Consider the following 20,513-nt stretch of genomic DNA (forward strand, 5'->3'; position numbering starts at 1 on the left):
AGTTCGTTTGTCACAGTTTGCATTCCATTTTAGGATCCCCTAATTTCTTGGTTGATTTTGCATACAGTAAAGTCCAGTTGTTGTGACACGTTGTTCTTAGGGTTTTGGCAAGTGCCTGGAATCATGTATCTACATCACAGTACCATACAGAACATTTCCACTGGCCCCAAGTGCCCTTGTGCAGTCCCTTTGTAGTCAACCCCTCCTCTCTCTCCTAACCGCTGGCATCCACTGATCTACTTTCCACCCCTATGGTTTTGCTTTTTCCTAGAATGTCATATGAATAGAATTATATAACATGCAGCCTTTTTGGTTTAACTTTTTCACTTAGCAAAATGCATTTAAGATTCATTCACGTTCTTCCAAGAATCAGTAGTTCCCTTTTGTTGCTGAGTAGTATCCTATTGCCTGGGTAGACCACGGTTAGTTTATCCATTCACCTGTTGACAGATGTCTTAGTTGTTTCCAGTTTTAGTGATTATGAATGAAGTTTCTATAAACATTTACGAGCACATTTGTGTGAACATAACTTTTCAATTCACTTGGATAAACAGCTAGGATTGGAACCACTGCTTGATATGTTAACTCTATATTTAACATTTTGGAAATGCCAAACTATTTTCCAAACTGGTTGTACCATTGTACATTTCCACCAGCAATGAACGAGCATCCTATTGCTCTGCATCTTCTCTAGTATTTGGTATTGTTAGTATTTTTTAAAAGCTATTTTAAAAGATATTTAGTTATATATCATTGTGTTTTTTTCTGCTTTTTTGGAGGAGGAGTTGTTTAGCTCTTCTTTCTCTTATTTCTTAAAGTAGAAGTTTAGGTTGCTGATTTTGGATGTTTCTTCTTTCCGAACATAAGCATTTAATGATATCTATTTCCTTATAAACATCAGTTTAGCTGTAGTCTATACATTTTGAGATGTTGCAGTTTCATTTTCATTTAGTTAGAAATACTTTTAAATTTCCCTTGACACTTCCTCTTTGACCCGTGGGTAGTTTAGATGTGTGTTGTTTAATTTCCAAGTGTTCGGAGATTTTCCTGTTTTCTTTCTGTTATTGATTTCCAGTTTGATTCTGTTATGGTCTGAGAGCATAATGTTCTTTTGAATTTAAGTTTTTTTTCTCTTTTATGACCCAGAAGATGGTCTAGCTTAATGAATGTTCCATTTTCCATTTGAAAAGAAAGTGTACTCTTCTGTTGTCCTGGGGATCGCTCTGTAAATGTCAATTAGGTCAAGTTGGTTGATAGTGTTGCTGGGCTTCTATACTTTACAGAAAGACCATCGGTGATTTCAAGCACATAGAAGGTTGAGAGCCACTTAGAGAGAGCTGACACTGATTGGGATAAAGATGTAATGGCGGTTCACTTTTGGATTAGAGTTTATACTTTTCTATGCTTATGGAAGCCTAGTAGCTTCCACCCAGTTGTCGATGCTCTCGGTATAAGCTTGTTGATTACGGGTATCTCCACATTACAAAAAGAACAAGGTTTTCCTCTTGTCTCTGCCCCTAGGTCTTCTGCCCATTGGATGACCTTTGGGGCCTTTCCTACAAATATCCTCTTTACCTCTTTTGTCTATGCCAGCCTTTCTTAAGTTGTGTTTCATTAAAAAAAACCAAAAAAACAAAAAACCCCCACTGGATCCAGGAGCTGCTACTAAGCAGGTGTTGAGTAGTGGGGAGGGTATCAGTTGCTTACTAAACTGCTGCATATTCCCCTGTCTTGAAATTCATAAGCCAGTCAATACCGTAATGGTCCTGAGAAGTCTGGAGTAAACACATCTATTTTTCTATTTAATCCCCTTTTCTACTAACATGAAATGGGCAATGCTAACTACCTTATAAGGATTTTTGAGATCAGATAACGTACATAGAACACACATTCGTAGGTTGGGCACATAGTATGTGGTCAAAAAGAATTATTACTCTGATTTATAATAGTTGATCTTGTTCTTGTTGTTTTATTTTTAGATTTACTCCATTGGCTGTGAGCTTGAACAGTTGGAACGGGTATAAAGGGGAAAAAATTATGAGAATGCAAACACCAGAAAAGCAATAGAAATTGACATGAGTTTTACCTGTTCAAGTACTTTTATATTGTAGTTGACTGTGGTTTTCTTGTAGTGTATTACATTCATTTTAAAGGCCTCCCATCCAGTTTGTCTACCTAAACCTACCTCTCCAGAATCAGTATCACTGGTACTCCTGTGCATACAAGTGCATTACTAAGAGAATGAGGCTGTGCCTTACCATGGAAGGTGCACCAAGTATGAACTCAGCATATTGTCCTAAGCCTTCCTCATTCAGCAAATCACCAAGGAAGTGCTATGCACTCCGAATTTGCAAGTTCCTCCTCCCCATCTACTTTCCCTGGTTTGTTTGGTATCTCTGTGAGAACTTTATTGACACTCTGCTTTCTTTTCTTACACAGGTGGGCTCTGCATTGCCCAGTCCGTGAGAATCCCCCAAGAACGCAAAGACAGGACCATTGACTTCGATAGAATTATCAAACAGCTCCTGGACACACCCAACTCCAGGGCTGTCGTGATTTTTGCCAACGATGAGGATATCAAGTAAGGCTGACTGGTGAAATTCGTTAATATGCATGTTGCAATTTAGGAGACAGACAGATCAGGATCCTGGCAGACAAAGGGGAAAAGATAGCACAGAATCAAATCGATAATTACATGGTGGCAAAGTCTGTTCGCGCTTTCTACCCAACAGAAGTAGTTAGAGCGAACCATGGAAGCAGCAGCATGTTTCTGTCATATATTTCCCCCCATTAGGTAAAAAAATGTATTCAATGACTTGTAAAAAGAGAAGACCCCTGGACTTTCCGAAGGTTCTTTTATTAAATAATATATCCACGTGTAACAGACTTTTATCTAAAGAGTGGTTCTTCTTAATGTAAAAGAAAAATGCCTTATATTTCTGGCCATATTACTCCTGCTTTGGACTTCGTGTGTTCAAAACCAAACTTGTCGTATCTCTACATTCTCCAATCCACTTGTTGTCTCTTTCTTTACCTTGATCCTCCTTGGTGTCAACAATCTGATTGTTAATTTTGACTTTCCTTTTTAGCTCATTCCTTGGCCAAGCCATGGAGGGCTAACCTTCGAAATGTTTCTAGAACACAAATAGGCCCTGTTTCCATTTCTGACCACTGCCACCTCGGTTGGTCCAGAATCCTTATCATTTTTAGAACAAACAGGAATTACACCTGATTTAAAATATCAAAAAATGTTTAAAAATCTAGATTAGAAAAAAAGCTGCATTCATCCTGTCCCATAGCTAACAACTTCTCCTTTCCAGATGCTATAGCTAATAACCAGTGTCTTGTAGATTTTTCTAGAGACAGTGTGTATATTTTTACACAAATGGTAGAACACTATGTGTTGTTCTCCCCCCCTGCTCGCCTTCACTCACTCTTTTTTCATGGAAGTTTCTGAATACCTATAGATCTATTCGGTCTTTTCAATAGCCATGCAGAATTTCATTTTATATATTTCCTGTAATTTATCTAACTGCTCCCTTCCTGATTGACATTTAAGTTTGATTACAGACTTTTGCAATTATAAATTGTGTTGCGATAAACTTTCTCTTCCACAAATCTGTGTGTGCAAATATGAAATATTAATATACACATACTTTACAATGTGTGGTATATAATATTAACATACTGCAAATATATAATAATGTACAAGTGTATTACTTTATATATTTGCAAGTATTTAAAACAGAAATTCCTGGAAAAGAAGTTTCCAGGGCAAAGATGCGTTCCTTCTTAAATGGGAATATTGTTTTCCAAAGAGATGTTGCCAATTTACACCTCTGCTGATGGGAAAGAGCTGTGTGGATTTTTTTAATCTTAGTTTGTCTCACAGTTCAAAATAATGTGTCGTTTAATTTGAAGGTGAATATCTTTTATTAAGGGTACAGTTGAAGGTTCCAGGCCATTGTTACCCCCACGTGGAGTATTGCATCTCCATCATTGCCAGCCTGCCGGTCCTGTGTCTCCCCCTCCATGTGTATTCTCCATCTGCTTCTGAATCCACCCATCACTTAATTGGAGTCTGTATTCTCCACTAGTCTGTACGCATCATTAAAGTGGAGGTGATGCCCCTTTTGACTTCCTTTCATAACCTTAACCCCATCACAGTTTTGAGCTCTGACATGGGTGGCAGGACGAGTAAATGAGAAGAGTATTAAACCTCAAGTCAGGATACCCGAGGATGGATTTATTTATTTATTTTTTTTTGCTACTTAAATGACCACTCTCTCACCTTGGGCAAGCCTCTCCCCACACCCTACTTCCCTAACTCTTTGAGACCTCAGTTTTCCCATCAGTAAAATGAAAATCCTTTTGAGCTCTTTCTATGATGATCTGGACTTCTGCTTTTCTAGCTTTATTTCATTCCATGCTCCCTCGTGGTTTGTGTACTGCAGGCAAGGGGCCATTTGTGTTTCCTCCTTCCTGGGTCTTTGTACATTCTCTTCCAGCTACCTGGAATGCTTTGCTTCCCCACTTCATCATTTTAGTGCCATCGATAGTGTTGCTTTTGAAGGAAGATTTCTCTGAACAATGTAGCTTTGATAAGTTTGTCATAACAACTCAGTTTCGTAGTTGATGTCACTGATGTAATTTTACATCCTTTGATCATTTAAGTAGTGTCTGTATTCTCCACTAGTCTGTAGGCATCACTAAGACAGAGATGATGCCCCTTTTGACTTCCTTTCGTATCTTTAGCCCTTATCACAGTGCTCAGTACATGGCAGATGCTCAATGGATACCATCAAATGAGAATGAATCAAATGCCTAGTCTGTTTAATAATATAAGTAAAGGCCTCTCTCTCTGAACTTCATGATGCTTTAAAATGTGGTCCTATTTTTGCATGTAGACCCTGCCTTCACTCACTCAGTTCTCCACCTACAATGCATGACTGGTCCTCCAGTGTGTCCTCATCACTCCTCCATCAGGGCTTTGGCTCATGGTGTTTCTCCCCTCCTTCTCTACCTGTCGAGACTGTGTCTGTTCTTCAAGGTTTATTTCAAACGTGCCTTTCTCCATGAAACTGTTTCTGATCACCCCTTGGACGTATCATTTCTCTCCTTACAAAACGCTGATTCTCTTGCTCTTAGGGCATTTCCTTCAACACTTTGTGATTTAGTTATTTAAGGCACTTTGTTGTTATAATATTACTCTTGCTTTTTTTTTGCTCCAGATCTTGTCAACTGATACTTTTCTTAATCATCTCATAAATTTTTTTCATACATGTTTTGCACATTCTAAAATGTGTAATACATTGATAAGGTGTGGCCCCCTGTTTATATTTATGCACATGGCACATAAAAGACTTATTTACTCATAGCTCTGGTGATTAATTGGTTGTAATATCCTTGACTTGCAGGTAGTGTGAGGTTTTAGTTTGCAATGTAAAAAGGTATGAAATCTGCTCAATAGCTATGCTCATTATTTTTCGCATGGGAGTTTGTGGTTGAATACCATTGTGTAGTGTGACTCATAGAAGTGACAGCAGTAATAGTTTTTGAGCACAGTAATAAAAGTCAAGTGCATATATAAGTTTCTTCCAAAACATGAACTTAAGCCCACTGTTAACCCACAATGTTATGTTATTTCTTTTTTCAGAAGATTTACACTGTAGATGGGGAATTTTGAGATTTCTTAGAACATTAATTTCATAGACTTTGTCAGAGAATAGCAGTGAGAAGACCTTAATATCTAGATTTTGGAGCTAAGTGCTTAATCAGTCATGGGTACTGATAATTTGAATGTTAGACAAGAGTGTATTGTTTTCCTGAAACACTTTTTTTTCTGATTATAAAAGTAATACAGGGCTATTGTAATCCATTGGAAAATAATGGAAATATTTTTGTCGTTGCATTTTAGTTAAAGGAATCCTTATGTTTACTCTGCCCCCTGATTATCTAGAAAAATTAAAGTTTAGAGAGAATAATCACAAATCAGGATTGCAAGTAATCCCCTATAAAACTTGCTATCCCAACACTCAGAGATAACCGCTAATAAAATTCTGGTTTAACGTTTGCAATTATTTTATTCTAAACGTAAGTAAGTTTTCCCCAACAGAATCAGGATCGCATAGAATTTGATATTCTACTTTTTGCAATTCACATCTCATACCATAATATGTTTAAATGGTTTAATCTTATTTCTCTTAATAAATTAACCCACACTTTTATGTAAACACATTAAGGCGAATATTTACTTTTTGTATTTATATCAGTTTTGTCTTTCTTACCTTGTTATAGTTGGCTTCTCCCCATCCTTTTCATGCTCTTCAAACTTCATCAGCACTTTCTCAATGAATTGTTATTAACAACAAATTGTGTATTATCCTTATTTTTCTGTGCTGTCATACAACTCTATACTTTTAAGTACGCATATATTCATATATGTGGGGCCAGCCTTCATTATGTAAGAACTGAATAATCTTTTGCAGTTTTTTTAATTTGACTTTTTTTTTTCTTAACAATACCTTGCAGAAATCAAACTATGTATAATTTTAATTGGTCTCTAATCCATCCTTTGGATGCACTATCATTTCTTTAACCAATCCCTTATTGCTCTGCATTTAGGTTATCTCCAGTAATGAACATACGATTTTCACAGCATCAGTAATCATATCCTTTGGATAGATTAGTATCAATAGAAATGGTATCTCTATGGATAGAGTATAAACGATTGTGTTTTATTTTTGTGAAAATAATAAAGGCACATAATTTTTTAAAAAAACAAAATATGACTAAAACATTTTTGATGCAAAACATTGATCTCCTGTCCCATCCCACCATACTCTCTGGTTTTGTTCTCCTTGAGCAATTATTTTATTTCTTTAAGCTAATTCTACTGCTCTTACCTGCATAATGTGCTTATACTGCAATTTTGGAACTATTACTTTAAAATATTATCTATCAGTTCCTCTTATGTGAGGTAGAATTTGGCTCATTTACGCCTCCTTTATCTTCCCAACATTGTTCTATCAGATTTTCATTTAGCAAAAATCAGAGTTGACATTATTGTGATAGTATAAATATTATATACTATAGCATCAAGTATTTTTTCTATGATATGATTTTGGGGGAAAAACTTTTTGTTTTTCCTGGAGTTAATATGACAGTTTTTTTACTTGCATAGTTATCTTTAATATTTTATTATTAATGTCCTAGGTCTATCACTTTTCCCATATGTTCATATATATAAAATAATCTGAGAGTTCCATTACTTTTTGGGACACTTCCCTCCTGAAAGCTCCATCTTTCTGTTTTAAACTAGACTGGTCTCTATTATTTTAAGATTTTCTTTTTCTTACTCTCTCTCTTTCTTTCATTTTTATTCATCATTTATTTTCTTTTTTTGCTTAAGTGCACCCTCCAATGATTTTCTAGTAAAGGAAAAACTAAAGAAAAACTTTTTTGTGTGTTTCACGACTAAAAATATTCTTATCCTGCCTCCACACTTAATTACTAGTTGGAAATGTAAGGTGTGGTCTCATATTTATTTTTAAATACATCATACCTGGTGCGTAAATGATTTATAGCAAGTAGCTATGGTGACTAATGAGTTACAAAACTTGAAACTTGCAAGGAATTTGAGATTCTAAGTTTGGATAGAAAAATCTTTAAGATCCCTCGGATATCTATCTATCTATCTCTGTCTGTCCATCTATCTGTCTGTCTATCTACCTTTATAGATGCCAGTTCTATTTGTATAGAGATTCTGTGTGTGTTAAATATTAGAATTCTAGATTATGAATGTTTTTTTCTCAAAATTTGGAAGGCATTACTTCATCATCTGTCATCCTTTTTTTTCTTTTTCTTCTCTTGAGAAGTTGGTAATATTCTGCTTCTTATTACTCTCCAGAGATCCCAGTTTTCTCTTGAAAGCTTTATTCTCACTTTTTCTAGAATTCTTAATTCTGTGACATGCTTTATTTTCCCCCATTAAATTGATGGATGAGTCTCTTTAATTTGGAAATGCATACTTTCAATTCCTTGCAGGTTTTTTTTTCATTAAAAAATTATTTAAAACTTTAATTTCTCTTTACATTTGTTCTGGAAATGCTATTAGTTGGATGTAAGTCTTCCTGGGTTTATTCTTTAAGACACTTATCTTTTCTTGTGTATGTTATACCTTTTTGTTGTTTTGCTTTCTGAAAATGTTTCTTCACTTTCTTCTTTATCTCTTCTAACTTAATTTTAGTTTCATATTTTTAATAACTAAGGGTTATTTCTTATTGTTGTTTCTATCTCATTCTTGATAATAGAGATGATAATTCTCATTTAACTGCACTTACTTTTTTTTGTTTCTTTTTTTTTTGTTTTTTTGGTATATTTTCTCTGCCTCACCCCACACCAGTTTCCTTTCCCTTGTTAATTTATTTGGTTTCTATTTTACCTTGGGAATTTTCCAAAATGATGGGTCATTTCCAGCAGTTTCCAGTTGAGTAAGACACAGAGAGTTCTATGTACATGGGCAGAATTTGTCAACTGATAGGGCTCTGGGTGGACTGGTCAGGCATCCCAGTGGCCATTCCATGAGAGAATATCTCTGTGTCAGTATCTAGAATCTTTTTCCTGGGGTGGTTCAGATTTTTCCAGAGAAGCTGTTTTCTGCCTGGGACAACACACCCTTGGTTTCTAGAATTCTGTAAGCAGAGGTGAAAATTTCCTAGAGGGTCTTACTATTTCACTTCTTAATGGTAACTTTAACTTCTTCCCTCACTCCCACCACCGTCATGTTTAACTCACCATCTCACATCTACCACCTTCTACTGTTTGGGTGTTCACAGTATCAGAACCTATTCCTTAGGACTTTATTAGAAAATTACCATTCCATATACTGCCCAGGTGAAAGAGAAGGAGACCTTTGGTTTTTGCCATTTCATATACAGTTTTTCAACCAATCATATTGTATTGAACCATGTACATCTGTGGTACCTGGTATCTACAAGTCCTGAGAGGCAAACCAACCACCACTGCTGTTATTACCCACCAAAGTAGTTGCTGTTGCACAAATGCAGTTACCTCTTATCCATCCCCTGTTCTTCCAAAAATATTATTGTATTAATTTCATGAATAATGAGTTTCCCTTTTTTTATTTTCCCTTGTTATTTGTATACTATTTTCATTTATAAACATGAGTTGTACATGTTTCAAGCTTAATGTGAATTTCTGTTCATTTTTATAAATAATTCAAGATGCTCCATTTAGACCGATATATTGCTTTCCAGAAAAGATATGTACTACCAGCAGCGAATGGGAGTGCTCATGTCTCCAGCCTCATGCCAAAACTCACAACACAGAATAAAACCAAACGAACGTTTTGGCCAAAATTAAATATTGTGTTCTAATTCACATTTTCCGCCTTTTTCAAGTATGTGAATAACCAGCTTACTGGTTATTTATATTACTCCTTTTATCTTTTGATTTTTAATACTCTGCCTATTTACCTCAAGCTACTTTGATTACTTGTCTTATTGGTTTACAAAAACTCTTTATATATTAAGGATGTAAATCCTTTTTCTTACTATTGATCACTTACTTTTTGAGAAATATTAACTTGCTTTTCTTCTGCTTGATTCCTAATATGTATGTGTTCAATAGCTGCTCTTTATCATTAAGATATATTTTTAATATTCCTCTCCACAGGCAGATCCTTGCAGCAGCCAAAAGAGCTGACCAAGTAGGCCATTTCCTTTGGGTGGGATCAGACAGCTGGGGATCCAAAATAAACCCACTGCACCAGCATGAAGATATTGCAGAAGGAGCCATCACCATTCAGCCCAAGCGAGCAACTGTGGAAGGTATGAGTTTTGTCAGTAGCTTGATACTCTAAGAGAATGGTTGGTGCTGTGTAGGGTGGCTAAAGCATGTGTCTCTTTGTGGATTGGGTTTTTTACATAATTTATGCAGGATAGTTTCAAACTTGCAGCTATGAAATACAAATGAGGCCCTATATCTGGTCTGTTCTTTTAGTTGATAGTCTTCTTTTGAAAAGATCATGTTATGTTCATAATAATATCCCAATTAGCATATATCCTTTGTTTTATTATGCTGTAAGAGCTTTCTGAGAGATCATTACCCTTAATAAGAAGTGAAATAATAACACAATCAAAGTGTATATAAGTGAGCTGCATTTTCTAAGAGAGTATTTTCCCTTTGTAATTTATCCATTACTTCTGTAGCAGGATAACTATAGTGATTCTTTCCCCCCATTACCTCTTGAGGTCTCTTCTAACCCCCAAGATCATACAGCATATGATCCAGCTCAGGCACCAACATCACCTTGCCTTCCTGAGGCTCTTTTGTTCTTGCTTTCTCTTTCTCTTTCTCGTACCTTCTGAAATTGCTGCCCCTTTTCTTTTCCTTTGCCTTCCTTGCTGCTACAAAGATTCTTCGAGAGGTAGAAGGAGGAGAGGGCGTTTATTGGCATCTTTCTGATCTAACAAAAGTTGCTGATTACAATTTATTTTCTCCTTTAATTTGAATAGTTATTACTAAAAGAAGACACTGTAAAGAAAAGCAACTCCTCCGCTGGTATCCTGCTTTGTCTTCCTTTTCGGATGGGCCAGGTCTCCAAAGATTCCATAAAACATGCTTTGCACGTTAAAAAGAACTCCATCCTCTCACTCACAAAGAATCAAATATTTGCCTTTCTTTCTATTCTGTCTCTACTCCAACCTAAGTAATTATTCTCCCCAGAATGCTGCATGTTCTATGTGGGCCTTTTTAAACAAGCCAGGTTCTGTCACTGTTTCCTTTCTGTGTTATCTCAGGGAGATAAAGATCCCATGAGTCACCCATGTGTTCATTGAGAGGCTTTGAATTAATTTCATTCCCAAATATATGTCCGGAGAAGATTGCTTATCTTCCTACCCAACCCAATACATCTGCAGATGAGCTACAAGAATAAAAGCCATTTTAACTCTTTCCACTCCTTTTCACTAAAAACTTAACTATCTACTGTGTGCTTTGCTCTGTGCTGAGTTGGAAAAATAAGAAGAGGACAAAAATCCCATCCTCAAAGCGTACAGAGCTCAGTAAAGGTATCAGAAAATAGTTGATGACTATGTAACATGAGAAATACTGTAAGCACAGTGCGGAATAGATGGTGTGGGGTAAGATAAAATGCAAGCTTGTCTAGGGTGGTGATGCTGTGGTTGCGGAAAGATGCCTGTGAGGAGGTGAAACAGGAAGTGATGCACTAAAGCTCATCAGACCACGCAAGGAAACTCCTCTACTCCGAACCCAGGAGGAGGGAGCAGAGGAGTGAAGGAGCAGAGCATATTGGGGTAACTTTAAATAATTCATTCTGCAGCCCAATCCTTCATTGTAGCCATCCTTAAATCCTTCCAGTTCTTTTTTTTTCTTTACACTTTGTTTTTAGCATCTGTATTGGAGTATAATTGCTTTACAATGGTGTGTTAGTTTCCGCTTTATAACAAAGTGAATCAGCTATACATATACATATATCCCCATATCCCCTCCCTCTTGCGTCTCTGTCCCACCCTCCCTATCCCACCCCTCTAGGTGGACACAAAGCACTGAGCTCATCTCCCTGTGCTATGCGGCTGCTTCCCACTACCTATCTATTTTACATTTGGTAGTATATACAAGTCCATGCCACTCTCTCACTTCATCCCAGCTTACCCTTCCCCCTCCCTGTGTCCTCAAGTCCATTCTCTCTGTCTGCATCTTTATTCCTGTCCTGCCCCTATATTCTTCAGAACCTTTTTTTTTTTTTTTTTACATTCCATATATATCTGTTAGCATACGGTATTTGTTTTTCTCTTTGTGACTTACTTCACTCTGTATGACAGAGTCCATCCACCTCACTACAAATAACTCAATTTTGTTTCTTTTTATGGCTGAGTAATATTCCATTGTATATATGTGCCACATCTTCTTTATCCATTCATCTGTCGATGGACACTTAGGTTGCTTCCATGTCCTGGCTATTGTAAATAGAGCTGCAGTGAACATTGTGGTACATGTCTCTTTTTGAATTATGGTATTCTCAGGGTATATGCCCAGTAGTGGGATTGCTGGGTTGTATGGTAGTTCTATTTTTAGTTTTTTAAGGAACCTCCATACTGTCCTCCATAGTGGCTGTATCAATTTACATTCCCACCAACAGTGCAAGAGGGTTCCCTTTTCTCCACACCCTCTCCAGCATTTATTGTTTGTAGATTTTTTGATGATGGCCATTCGGACTGGAGTGAGGTGATACCTCACGGTAGTTTTGATTTGCACTTCTCTAATGATTAGTGATGTTGAGCATCCTTTCATGTGTTTGTTGGCAATCTGTATGTCTCCCTTGGAGAAATGTCTATTTAGGTCTTCTGCCCATTTTTGGATTGGGTTGTTTGTTTTTTTGTTATTGAGCTGCATGAGCTGCTTGTAAATTTTGGAGATTAATCCTTTGTCAGTTGCTTCATTTACAAATATTTTCTCCCATACTGAGGGTTGTCTTTTCATCTTGTTTATGTTTTCCCCTGCTGTGCAAAAGCTTTTAAGTTACATTAGGTCCCATTTGTTTATTTTGTTTTTATTTCCATTTCTATAGGAGGTGGGTCAAAAGGGATCTTGCTGTGATTTATTTCATAGACTGTTCTGCCTATGGTTTCCTCTAAGAGTTTTATAGTGTGTCTGGCCTTACATTTAGGTCTTTAATCCATTTTGAGTTTATTTTTGTGTATGGTGTTAGGGAGTGTTCTAATTTCACTCTTTTACATGTAGCTGTCCAGTTTTCCCAGCACCACTTATTGAAGAGGTTATCTTTTCTCCATTGTATATTCTTGCCTCTTTTATCAACTATAAGGTGACCATATGTGTGTGGGTTTCTCTCTGGGCTTTCTACCCTGTTCCATTGATCTATATTTCTGTTTTTGTGCCAGTACCATCCTGTCTTGATTACTGTAGCTTTGTAGTATTGTCTGAAGTCCAGGAGCCTGATTCCTCCCGCTCCGTTTTTCTTTCTCAAGATTGCTTTGGCTATTCGGGGTCTTTGGTGTTTCCATATATATTGTGAAATATTTTGTTCTAGTTCTGTGAAAAATGCCATTGGTAGTTTGATATGGATTGCATGGACTCTGTAGATTGCTTTGGGTAGTGTAGTCATTTTCACACTGTTGACTCTTCCAATCGAAAAACATGGTATATCTCTCCATCTGTTTGTATCATCTTTAGTTTCTTTCACCAGTGTCTTGTAGTTTTCTGCATACAGGTCTTTTGTCTCTATAGGTAGGTTTATTCCTAGGTATTTTATTCTTTTTATTGCAGTGGTAAATGGAAGTGTTTCCTTAATTTCTCTTTCAGACTTTTCATTATTAGTGTATAGGAATGCAAGAGATTTCTGTGCATTCATTTTGTATCCTGCTACTTTACCAAATTCATTGATTAGCTCTGGTAGTTTTCCGGTAGCATCTTTAAGGTTCTCTATGTATAGTATCATGTCATCTGCAAACAGTGACAGCTTTGCTTCTTTTCCTATTTGGATTCCTTTTATTTCTTTTTCTTCTCTGATTGCTGTGGCTAAAACTTCCAAGCTATGTTGAATAATAGTGGTGAGAGTGGACAACCTTGTCATGTTCCTGATCTTAGAGGAAATGGTTTCAGTTTTTCACCATTGAGAACGATGTTGGCTGTGGTTTGTCCTATGTGGCCTTTATTATGTTGAGGTGAGTTCCCTCTATCCCTACTTTCTAGAGGGTTTTTATCATAAATGTGTGTTGAATTTTGTCGGAGACTTTTTCTGCGTCTATTGAGATGATCATATGGTTTTCCTCCTTCAATTTGTTAATATGGTGTATATCATTGATTGATTTGCATATATTGAAGAATCCTTGCATCCCTGGGATAAACTCCACTTGATCATGGTATGTGATCCTTTTAATGTGCTGTTAGACTTTGTTTGCTAGTATTTTGTTGAGGATTTTTGCATCTATGTTTATCAGTGATATCGGCCTGTAGTTTTCTATTTCTGTGACATCTTTGTCTGGTTTTGGTATCAGGGTGATAGTGGCCTCGTAGAATGAGTTGGGGAGTGTTCCTCCCTCTGCTATATTTTGGAAGTGTTTGAGAAGGATAGGTGTTAGCCCTTCTCTAAATGTTTGATAGAATTCACCTGTGAAGCCATCTGGTCCTGGGCTTTTGTTTGTTGGAAGATTTTTAATCACAGTTTCAATTTCAGTGCTTGTGATTGGTCTCTTTATATTTTCTATTTCTTCCTGGTTCATTCTTGGAAGGTTGTGCTTTTCTGAGAATTTGTCCATATCTTCCAGGTTGTCCATTTTATTGGCATATAATTGCTTGTAGTAATCTCTCATGATCCTTTGTTTTTCTGGAATGTCAGTTGTTACTTCTTTTTCATTTCTAATTCTATTGATTTCAGTCTTTTCCCTTTTTTTCTTGATGAGCCTGGCTAATGGTTTATCAATTTTGTTTATCTTCTCAAAGAACCAGCTTTTAGTTTTATTGATCTTTGCTGTTGTTTCCTTCATTTCTTTTTCATTTATTTCTGATCTGATCTTTATGATTTCTTTCCTTCTGCTAACTTTGCAGTTTTTTTGTTCTTCTTTTTCTAATTGCTTTAGGTGTAAGGTTAGGTTGTTTATTTGAGATGTTTCTTGTTTATTGAGGTAGGATTGTATTGATAGAAACTTCCCTCTTAAAACTGCTTTTGCTGCATCCCATAGGTTTTGGGTAGTCATGTTTTCATTGTCATTTGTTTCTAGGTATTTTTTAATTTCCTCTTGGATTTCTTCAGTGATCTCTTGGTTATTTAGTAGTGTATTGTTTAGCGTCCATGTGTTTGTATTTTTTCACATTTTTTCCTGCACTTGATATCTAGTCTCATAGTGTTGTGGTTGGAAAAGATACTTGATATGATTTCAATTTTATTAAATTTACCAAGGCTTGATTTGTTACCCAGGATATGATCTATCCTGCAGAATGTTCCATGAGCACTTGAGAAGAAAGGGTATTCTGTTGTTTTTGAATGGAAGTCCTATAAATATCAATAAAGTCCATCTTGTTTGATGTGTCATTTAAAGCTTGTGTTTCCTTATTTATTTTCATTTTGGTTGATCTGTCCATTGGTTGAAAATGGGGTGTTAAAGTCCCCTACTATGATTGTGTTACTGTCGATTTCCCCTTTTATTTGCCTTATGTATTGAAGTGCTTCTCTGTTGGGTGCATAAATATTTACAATTGTTGTATCTTCTTCTTGGATTGATCCCTTGATCATTGTATAGTGTCCTTCTTTGTCTCTTGTAATAGTCTTTATTTTAAAGTCTATTTTGTCTGATATGAGAATTGCTACTCCAGCTTTCTTTTGATTTCCATTTGCATGGAATATCTTTTTCCATCCCCTCACTTTCAGTCTGTATGTGTCCCTAGGTCTGAAGTGGGTCTCTTGTAGACAGCATATATATGGGTCTTGTTTTTGTATCCATTCAGCCAGTCTATGTCTTTTGGTTGGAGCATTTAATCCATTTACATTTAAGGTAGTTATCGATATGTATGTTCCTATTCCCATTTTCTTAAATGTTTTGGGTTTGTTATTGTAGGTGTTTTCCTTCTCTTGTGTTTCCTGCCTAGATAAGTTTCATTAGCATTTGTTGTAGAGCTGGTTTGGTGGTGCTGAATTCTCTTAGCTTTTGCTTGTCTGTAAAGGTTATAATTTCTCCATTGAATCTAAATGAGATTCTTGCTGGGTAGAGTCATCTTGGTTGTAGGTTTTTCCCTTTCATCACTTTAAATATGTCCTGCCACTCCCTTCTGCCTTGCAGAGTTTCTTTTGAAAGATCACCTGTTAGCCTTATGGGGATTCCCTTGTATGTTATTTGTTGTTTTTCCCTTGCTGCTTTTAATATTTTTTCTTTGTATTTAATTTTTGATAGGTTGACTAATATGTGTCTTGGCGTGTTTCTCCTTGGATTTATCCTGTATGGGACTCTCTGCTCTTCCTGGACTTGATTGACTATTTCCTTTCTCATATTTGGGAAGTTTTCAACTATAATCTCTTCAAATACTTTCTCAGTCCCTTTTTTTTTCTCTTCTTCTTCTCGGACCCCTATAATTCAACAGTTGGTGTGTTTAATGTTGTCCCAGAGGTCTCTGAGACTGTCCTCAATTCTTTTCATTCTTTTCTTTATTCTGCTCTGCTTTAGTTATTTCTACTATTTTATCTTCCAGGTCACTTATCCGTTCTTCTTCCTCATTTATTCTGCTATTGACTCCTTCTAGAGAATGTTTAATTTCATTTATTGTGTTGTTCATCATTGTTTGTTTGCTGTTTATTTCTTCTAGGTCCTTGTTAAACGTTTTTTGTATTTTCTCCATTCTATTTCCAAGATTTTGGATCATCTTTACTTTCATTATTCTGAATTCTTTTTCAGGTAGACTGCCTATTTCCTCTTCATTTGTTTGGTCTGGTGGGTTTTTACTTTGCTCCTTCATCTGCTGTGTGTTTTTCTGTCTTCTCAGTTTCCTTAACTTACGGTGTTTGGGGTCTCCTTTTTACAGGCTGCAGGTTCATAGTTCCCGTTGTTTTTGGCATCTGCCAAAAGGTTGGTTCAGTGGGTTGTGTAGGCTTCCTGGTGGAGGGGACTCGTGCCTGTATTCTGGTGGATGAGGCTGGATCTTGTTTTCTGGTGGGCAGGACCACATCCATTGTTGTGTTTTGGGGTGTCTGTTACCTTATTATGATTTTAGGCAGCCTCTTTGCAAATGGGTGGGTTTGTGTTCCTGTTTTGTGAGTTGTTTGGCATAGGGTGTCCAGCAGTGTAGCTTGCTTGTCGTTGAGTGGAGCTGGGTCTTAGCGTTGAGATAGAAATCTCTGGGAGATCTTTCGCTGTTTGATATTATGTGGAGCCGGGAGGTCTCTCGTGGATCAATGTCCTGAACTCAGGTCTCCCACCTCAGAGGCACAGGCCTGACACCCCGCCCGAGCACCAAGACCCTTTTAGCCACACGGCCAGGTGCGTGGGGAGTTTCTTGCCTTCTGGGAAGTCTGAGGTCTTCTGACAGCATTCGGTAGGTGTTCTGTAGGAGTTGTTTCACATGTAGATGTATTTCTGATGTATTTGTGGGGAGGAAGGTGATCTCCACGTCTTACTCCTCTGCCATCTTGAAGGTCTCTCTACATGTTGTTTTTGAAAATGCTCCTGACAGAAGATAGAGATGCAGCCAAAGATGTTGCGTGTGGTGCCAACTCTCTGGTTCCACAGATTCCCCCTTCTAGTTCTTTAAAAAGTTTCCCATTCATTGGGAAAACTCTTCCCTCTCCTAGAGTAGCGGTCACTGTGCTATTTGCCTGATTAACTCCTTTATATTCTTTGGGTCTTTGCTTAGATATTAATTTTCCTTGGAAGCCATCTGCAACCATTGCAACCCATCCAGGTCTGGTTAGGGGCTTCTTCTGTTGCTTCTATTGCACCCTACATACTCCATACCATTATAATATCTCTTTACTTGTCTCTATGTGGAAACCTATCCATTATGCATCATTGTACCACCAGCACCTTGAACTTGGCCTGGATATGGCAGGTGATCAAACATGTTTTTAAGTGGTTGGATGCCTGGATGGATGGAGGAATTACAGGCAACATAAAGGTATGGCACAAAATATGGATGATAAGTGGACCAGAGTTGGATCATGAAGGGTCTTAGAAACTACACTTAGGAATTTGTATTTCAGGCAGCATCTGAGTATGAAAATGGGATGTGATAAGAGGGATTTAGAAAGCTCACTCAGATGACTCTATGAAGGGATGAAGTGTAAGATTTGGGTGGGTGTCAAAGCAAAGCAACAGATTACAGGGTCTCTTCTGAGGTCCTGTCTTCCTAAGCGGTAGGTACATCATAGGCATGTTAGTAACTCCATGGTTTCTACCTCCAGCTTCAAGATATTTTAGGAAATTACTAAGTACTTCAAAATTTTTATAAATTCTTGAAACAAAATACTTCTTCATGTATATATAGGGATACACAAAGTTATTAAATTAGACACAAAACAGCATCCTGAATCTGCCAAGAAAAATGTGGTCTCAAAAATGAAATAGAGGAGAAATGGTATTATCAATGAAAGTACTATTGAAATGTGATGGAACAGCAACTCTTCATGCAAAACTCTCCATTCCTCCCCAGATAGAACATGAGGCTTTTCATGTGACTGTTTAGAAATGGTGTGGCTTCTATCTAGCCATATTGTCTTCTGCATTGATAAAAAGAGCAGCAAAGATTAGTTCACTAATGTTTAGGATGAGACCACAGGATTGTGGCTGTGCATTTATAGTGCCACACTCCTAAGGAAGTGAAAAAGGAAATGCATTCCATCACACTGAGTTTTCTGAACAAAGCTATGAAATATCTCAAATGAAACTACAGAGTGTATTCTGTATGAGCAATTAAGTTTTCCTCTCCTGTGTTTTTTTCCTTTTCTTTTCCTTTTTGGTGGTTGTTCCATACTGGATTCTGCTGGGATGGACATCATCCAAATAGTCATAATACTGCTACATCCCTCTATCTTTGCCTCGGTTGTGCAGTGCTGTACCTTGTAATGTAAATAAGAAAAACCCAATCAATAATCAACATGTCTTTTTTCCTTTATATCGTATTTTGAACACATTTGACAAACACCTAAATTTTTGGCTTCTCTTCTGTGTATCTGCATGAACAATTAACAACAAATTGCCTTAGGCCAAAGGGCTAGCAAGTGCATTGCCCCTGTGAAAGTCGTGTTCATCTTCTTTTAGCTTCTATCTGTATTTATTCTCCAGTTTTAGAAAACAAGTCCTCAGTGTTTGCTAGCCCAGGGGGTCATTTTCCCCCACTTACAATTAGATGATGATAGGAACCGTGCCCGGGAAAGGTCACCCGTGGCCCTGTTGTCTGCCCAGCATTCACGGGAGATCTCAGAGTGTTTCCAGACTTGGCAGCACTTCTCCAGCTCCTGAGCCAAAACCCTTCCATCATTTTTAGTTTTTCTGTATTGTCTGATGAGTCAAAGGGCCCCTGGCATTTTCCACTCTTCTGTTGCCCCATTAACAGGGATCCCCAGTCATCGTCTCCAGCCCTGAACAAGTCCTCAAAGCAAAATGCCCAAATCGCCTTCTACTCTTTGCCCTCCAAAATGCTCCACTTCTCTGAGGGTAGGCTGTCCTGGGCATCCTCTAATTATAGCCAGCAAGGATCATGGGCTAGGTTCTTTTCATCTCTGACATAATCATTAACATTAGGGAGCGAGCATAATGAAGGGTGGATTTTCAAAGCCGACTCTAATGGTTCCGACTATTGGTGATGATTTTCAAATGGGTCTGTAGCACAGCTTGGTTCCTGAATTAAATCTGTGATACATGTAAGAAAAGACAAAAAGCGCTCTGGACCTGGCATGAAAAAATTGGTTATTTCATGCATTTTCTAACTCAAGATAGAAACAATTTCTGTTTTTTTCTTAAAACCAGACATCAAAGCTTTGAAGAACTGAACTAAAATGTGTTTGGCTCCAATTTAGATATACCCTACTTTAGTCTTCCTTGATTACCTGGAATGTTCCACACACATCATAAAGTTTTGTTAGGGGAATGAGAGAAAATGCCAAGAAATGAAATATTGCCTTAAACCACAATATTATTTCTAAGCAATGCTATAATTAATAAAAGACCTATAACCTTGTTTAATGAAAGAGGAATGAGACTATTCCATGTTCAGTGTTATGACAGTTTTTTTTCATTGAATCTGTCATAAATGTTTATAAGCTCTAGCAAGGTATCAGCCACTGATCTAAACACTGAGCTATAGCGAGTGACAATGCAGATCACACCCCTGCTCTTCTGGAGTTACCCTCCTAATATGGAGTTGACAAGTGATAAAGAAGAGTATAAATAAGAAAATATCACATTGGGATAATTACTATCAAGTGTATTTACCTAAGGACCAACTTGTAAATTATTGAGATACAAATGAAAAAGAAAGAAGAAGAGAGACAAGGCAACTAGTATACCATGCAGGTTAGAAAAAAATAAGAGATTTGGAGGATCTGTAGGAATGTCAGTAGCTCAAACCTCTTGAACCTGTTCTGGACTCCTGGCACACATTCATATCAGATCCTTACACTGCCTAAAATACCTTGCCTTTTTTTTTTTTTTTAATTTATTTGTTTTATTTATTTATTTTTGGCTGCGTTGGGTCGTCGTTGCTGCGTGTGGGCTTTCTCTAGTTGCGGTGCGCGGGCTTCTCATTGTCGTGGCTTCTCTTGTTGTGGAGCACGGGCTCTAGGCGCAGGCTTTGGTAGTTGTGGCACGTGGGCTCAGCAGCTGTGGCTCGTAGGCTCTAGAGCGCAGGCTCAGTAGTTGTGGCGCATGGGCTTAGCTGCTCCGCGGCATGTGGGATCTTCCCAGACCAGGGCTCAAACCCATGTCCCCTGCATTGGCAGGTGGATTCTTAACCACTGCACCACCAGG

At 37.4% G+C, this 20,513-nt stretch overlaps 1 protein-coding gene across 2 annotated transcripts in view; it reads left to right on the forward strand.

Moving 5' to 3' along the window:
• GRM7 (glutamate metabotropic receptor 7) overlaps nucleotides 1-20,513 on the forward strand; it is an 805,916-nt gene that overhangs the window by 431,211 nt on the left and 354,192 nt on the right. For both annotated transcript variants that reach the window (XM_061195559.1, XM_061195560.1), the window contains exons 3-4: nucleotides 2,440-2,581; nucleotides 9,697-9,851. In XM_061195559.1, coding sequence (XP_061051542.1) covers nucleotides 2,440-2,581; nucleotides 9,697-9,851 — 297 coding nt within the window. The remainder of the gene's footprint in view (nucleotides 1-2,439; nucleotides 2,582-9,696; nucleotides 9,852-20,513) is intronic.

Source organism: Eubalaena glacialis, chromosome 7 (genome assembly GCF_028564815.1).
Source record: "Eubalaena glacialis isolate mEubGla1 chromosome 7, mEubGla1.1.hap2.+ XY, whole genome shotgun sequence".
Classification (NCBI taxonomy): Eukaryota; Metazoa; Chordata; class Mammalia; order Artiodactyla; family Balaenidae; genus Eubalaena; species Eubalaena glacialis.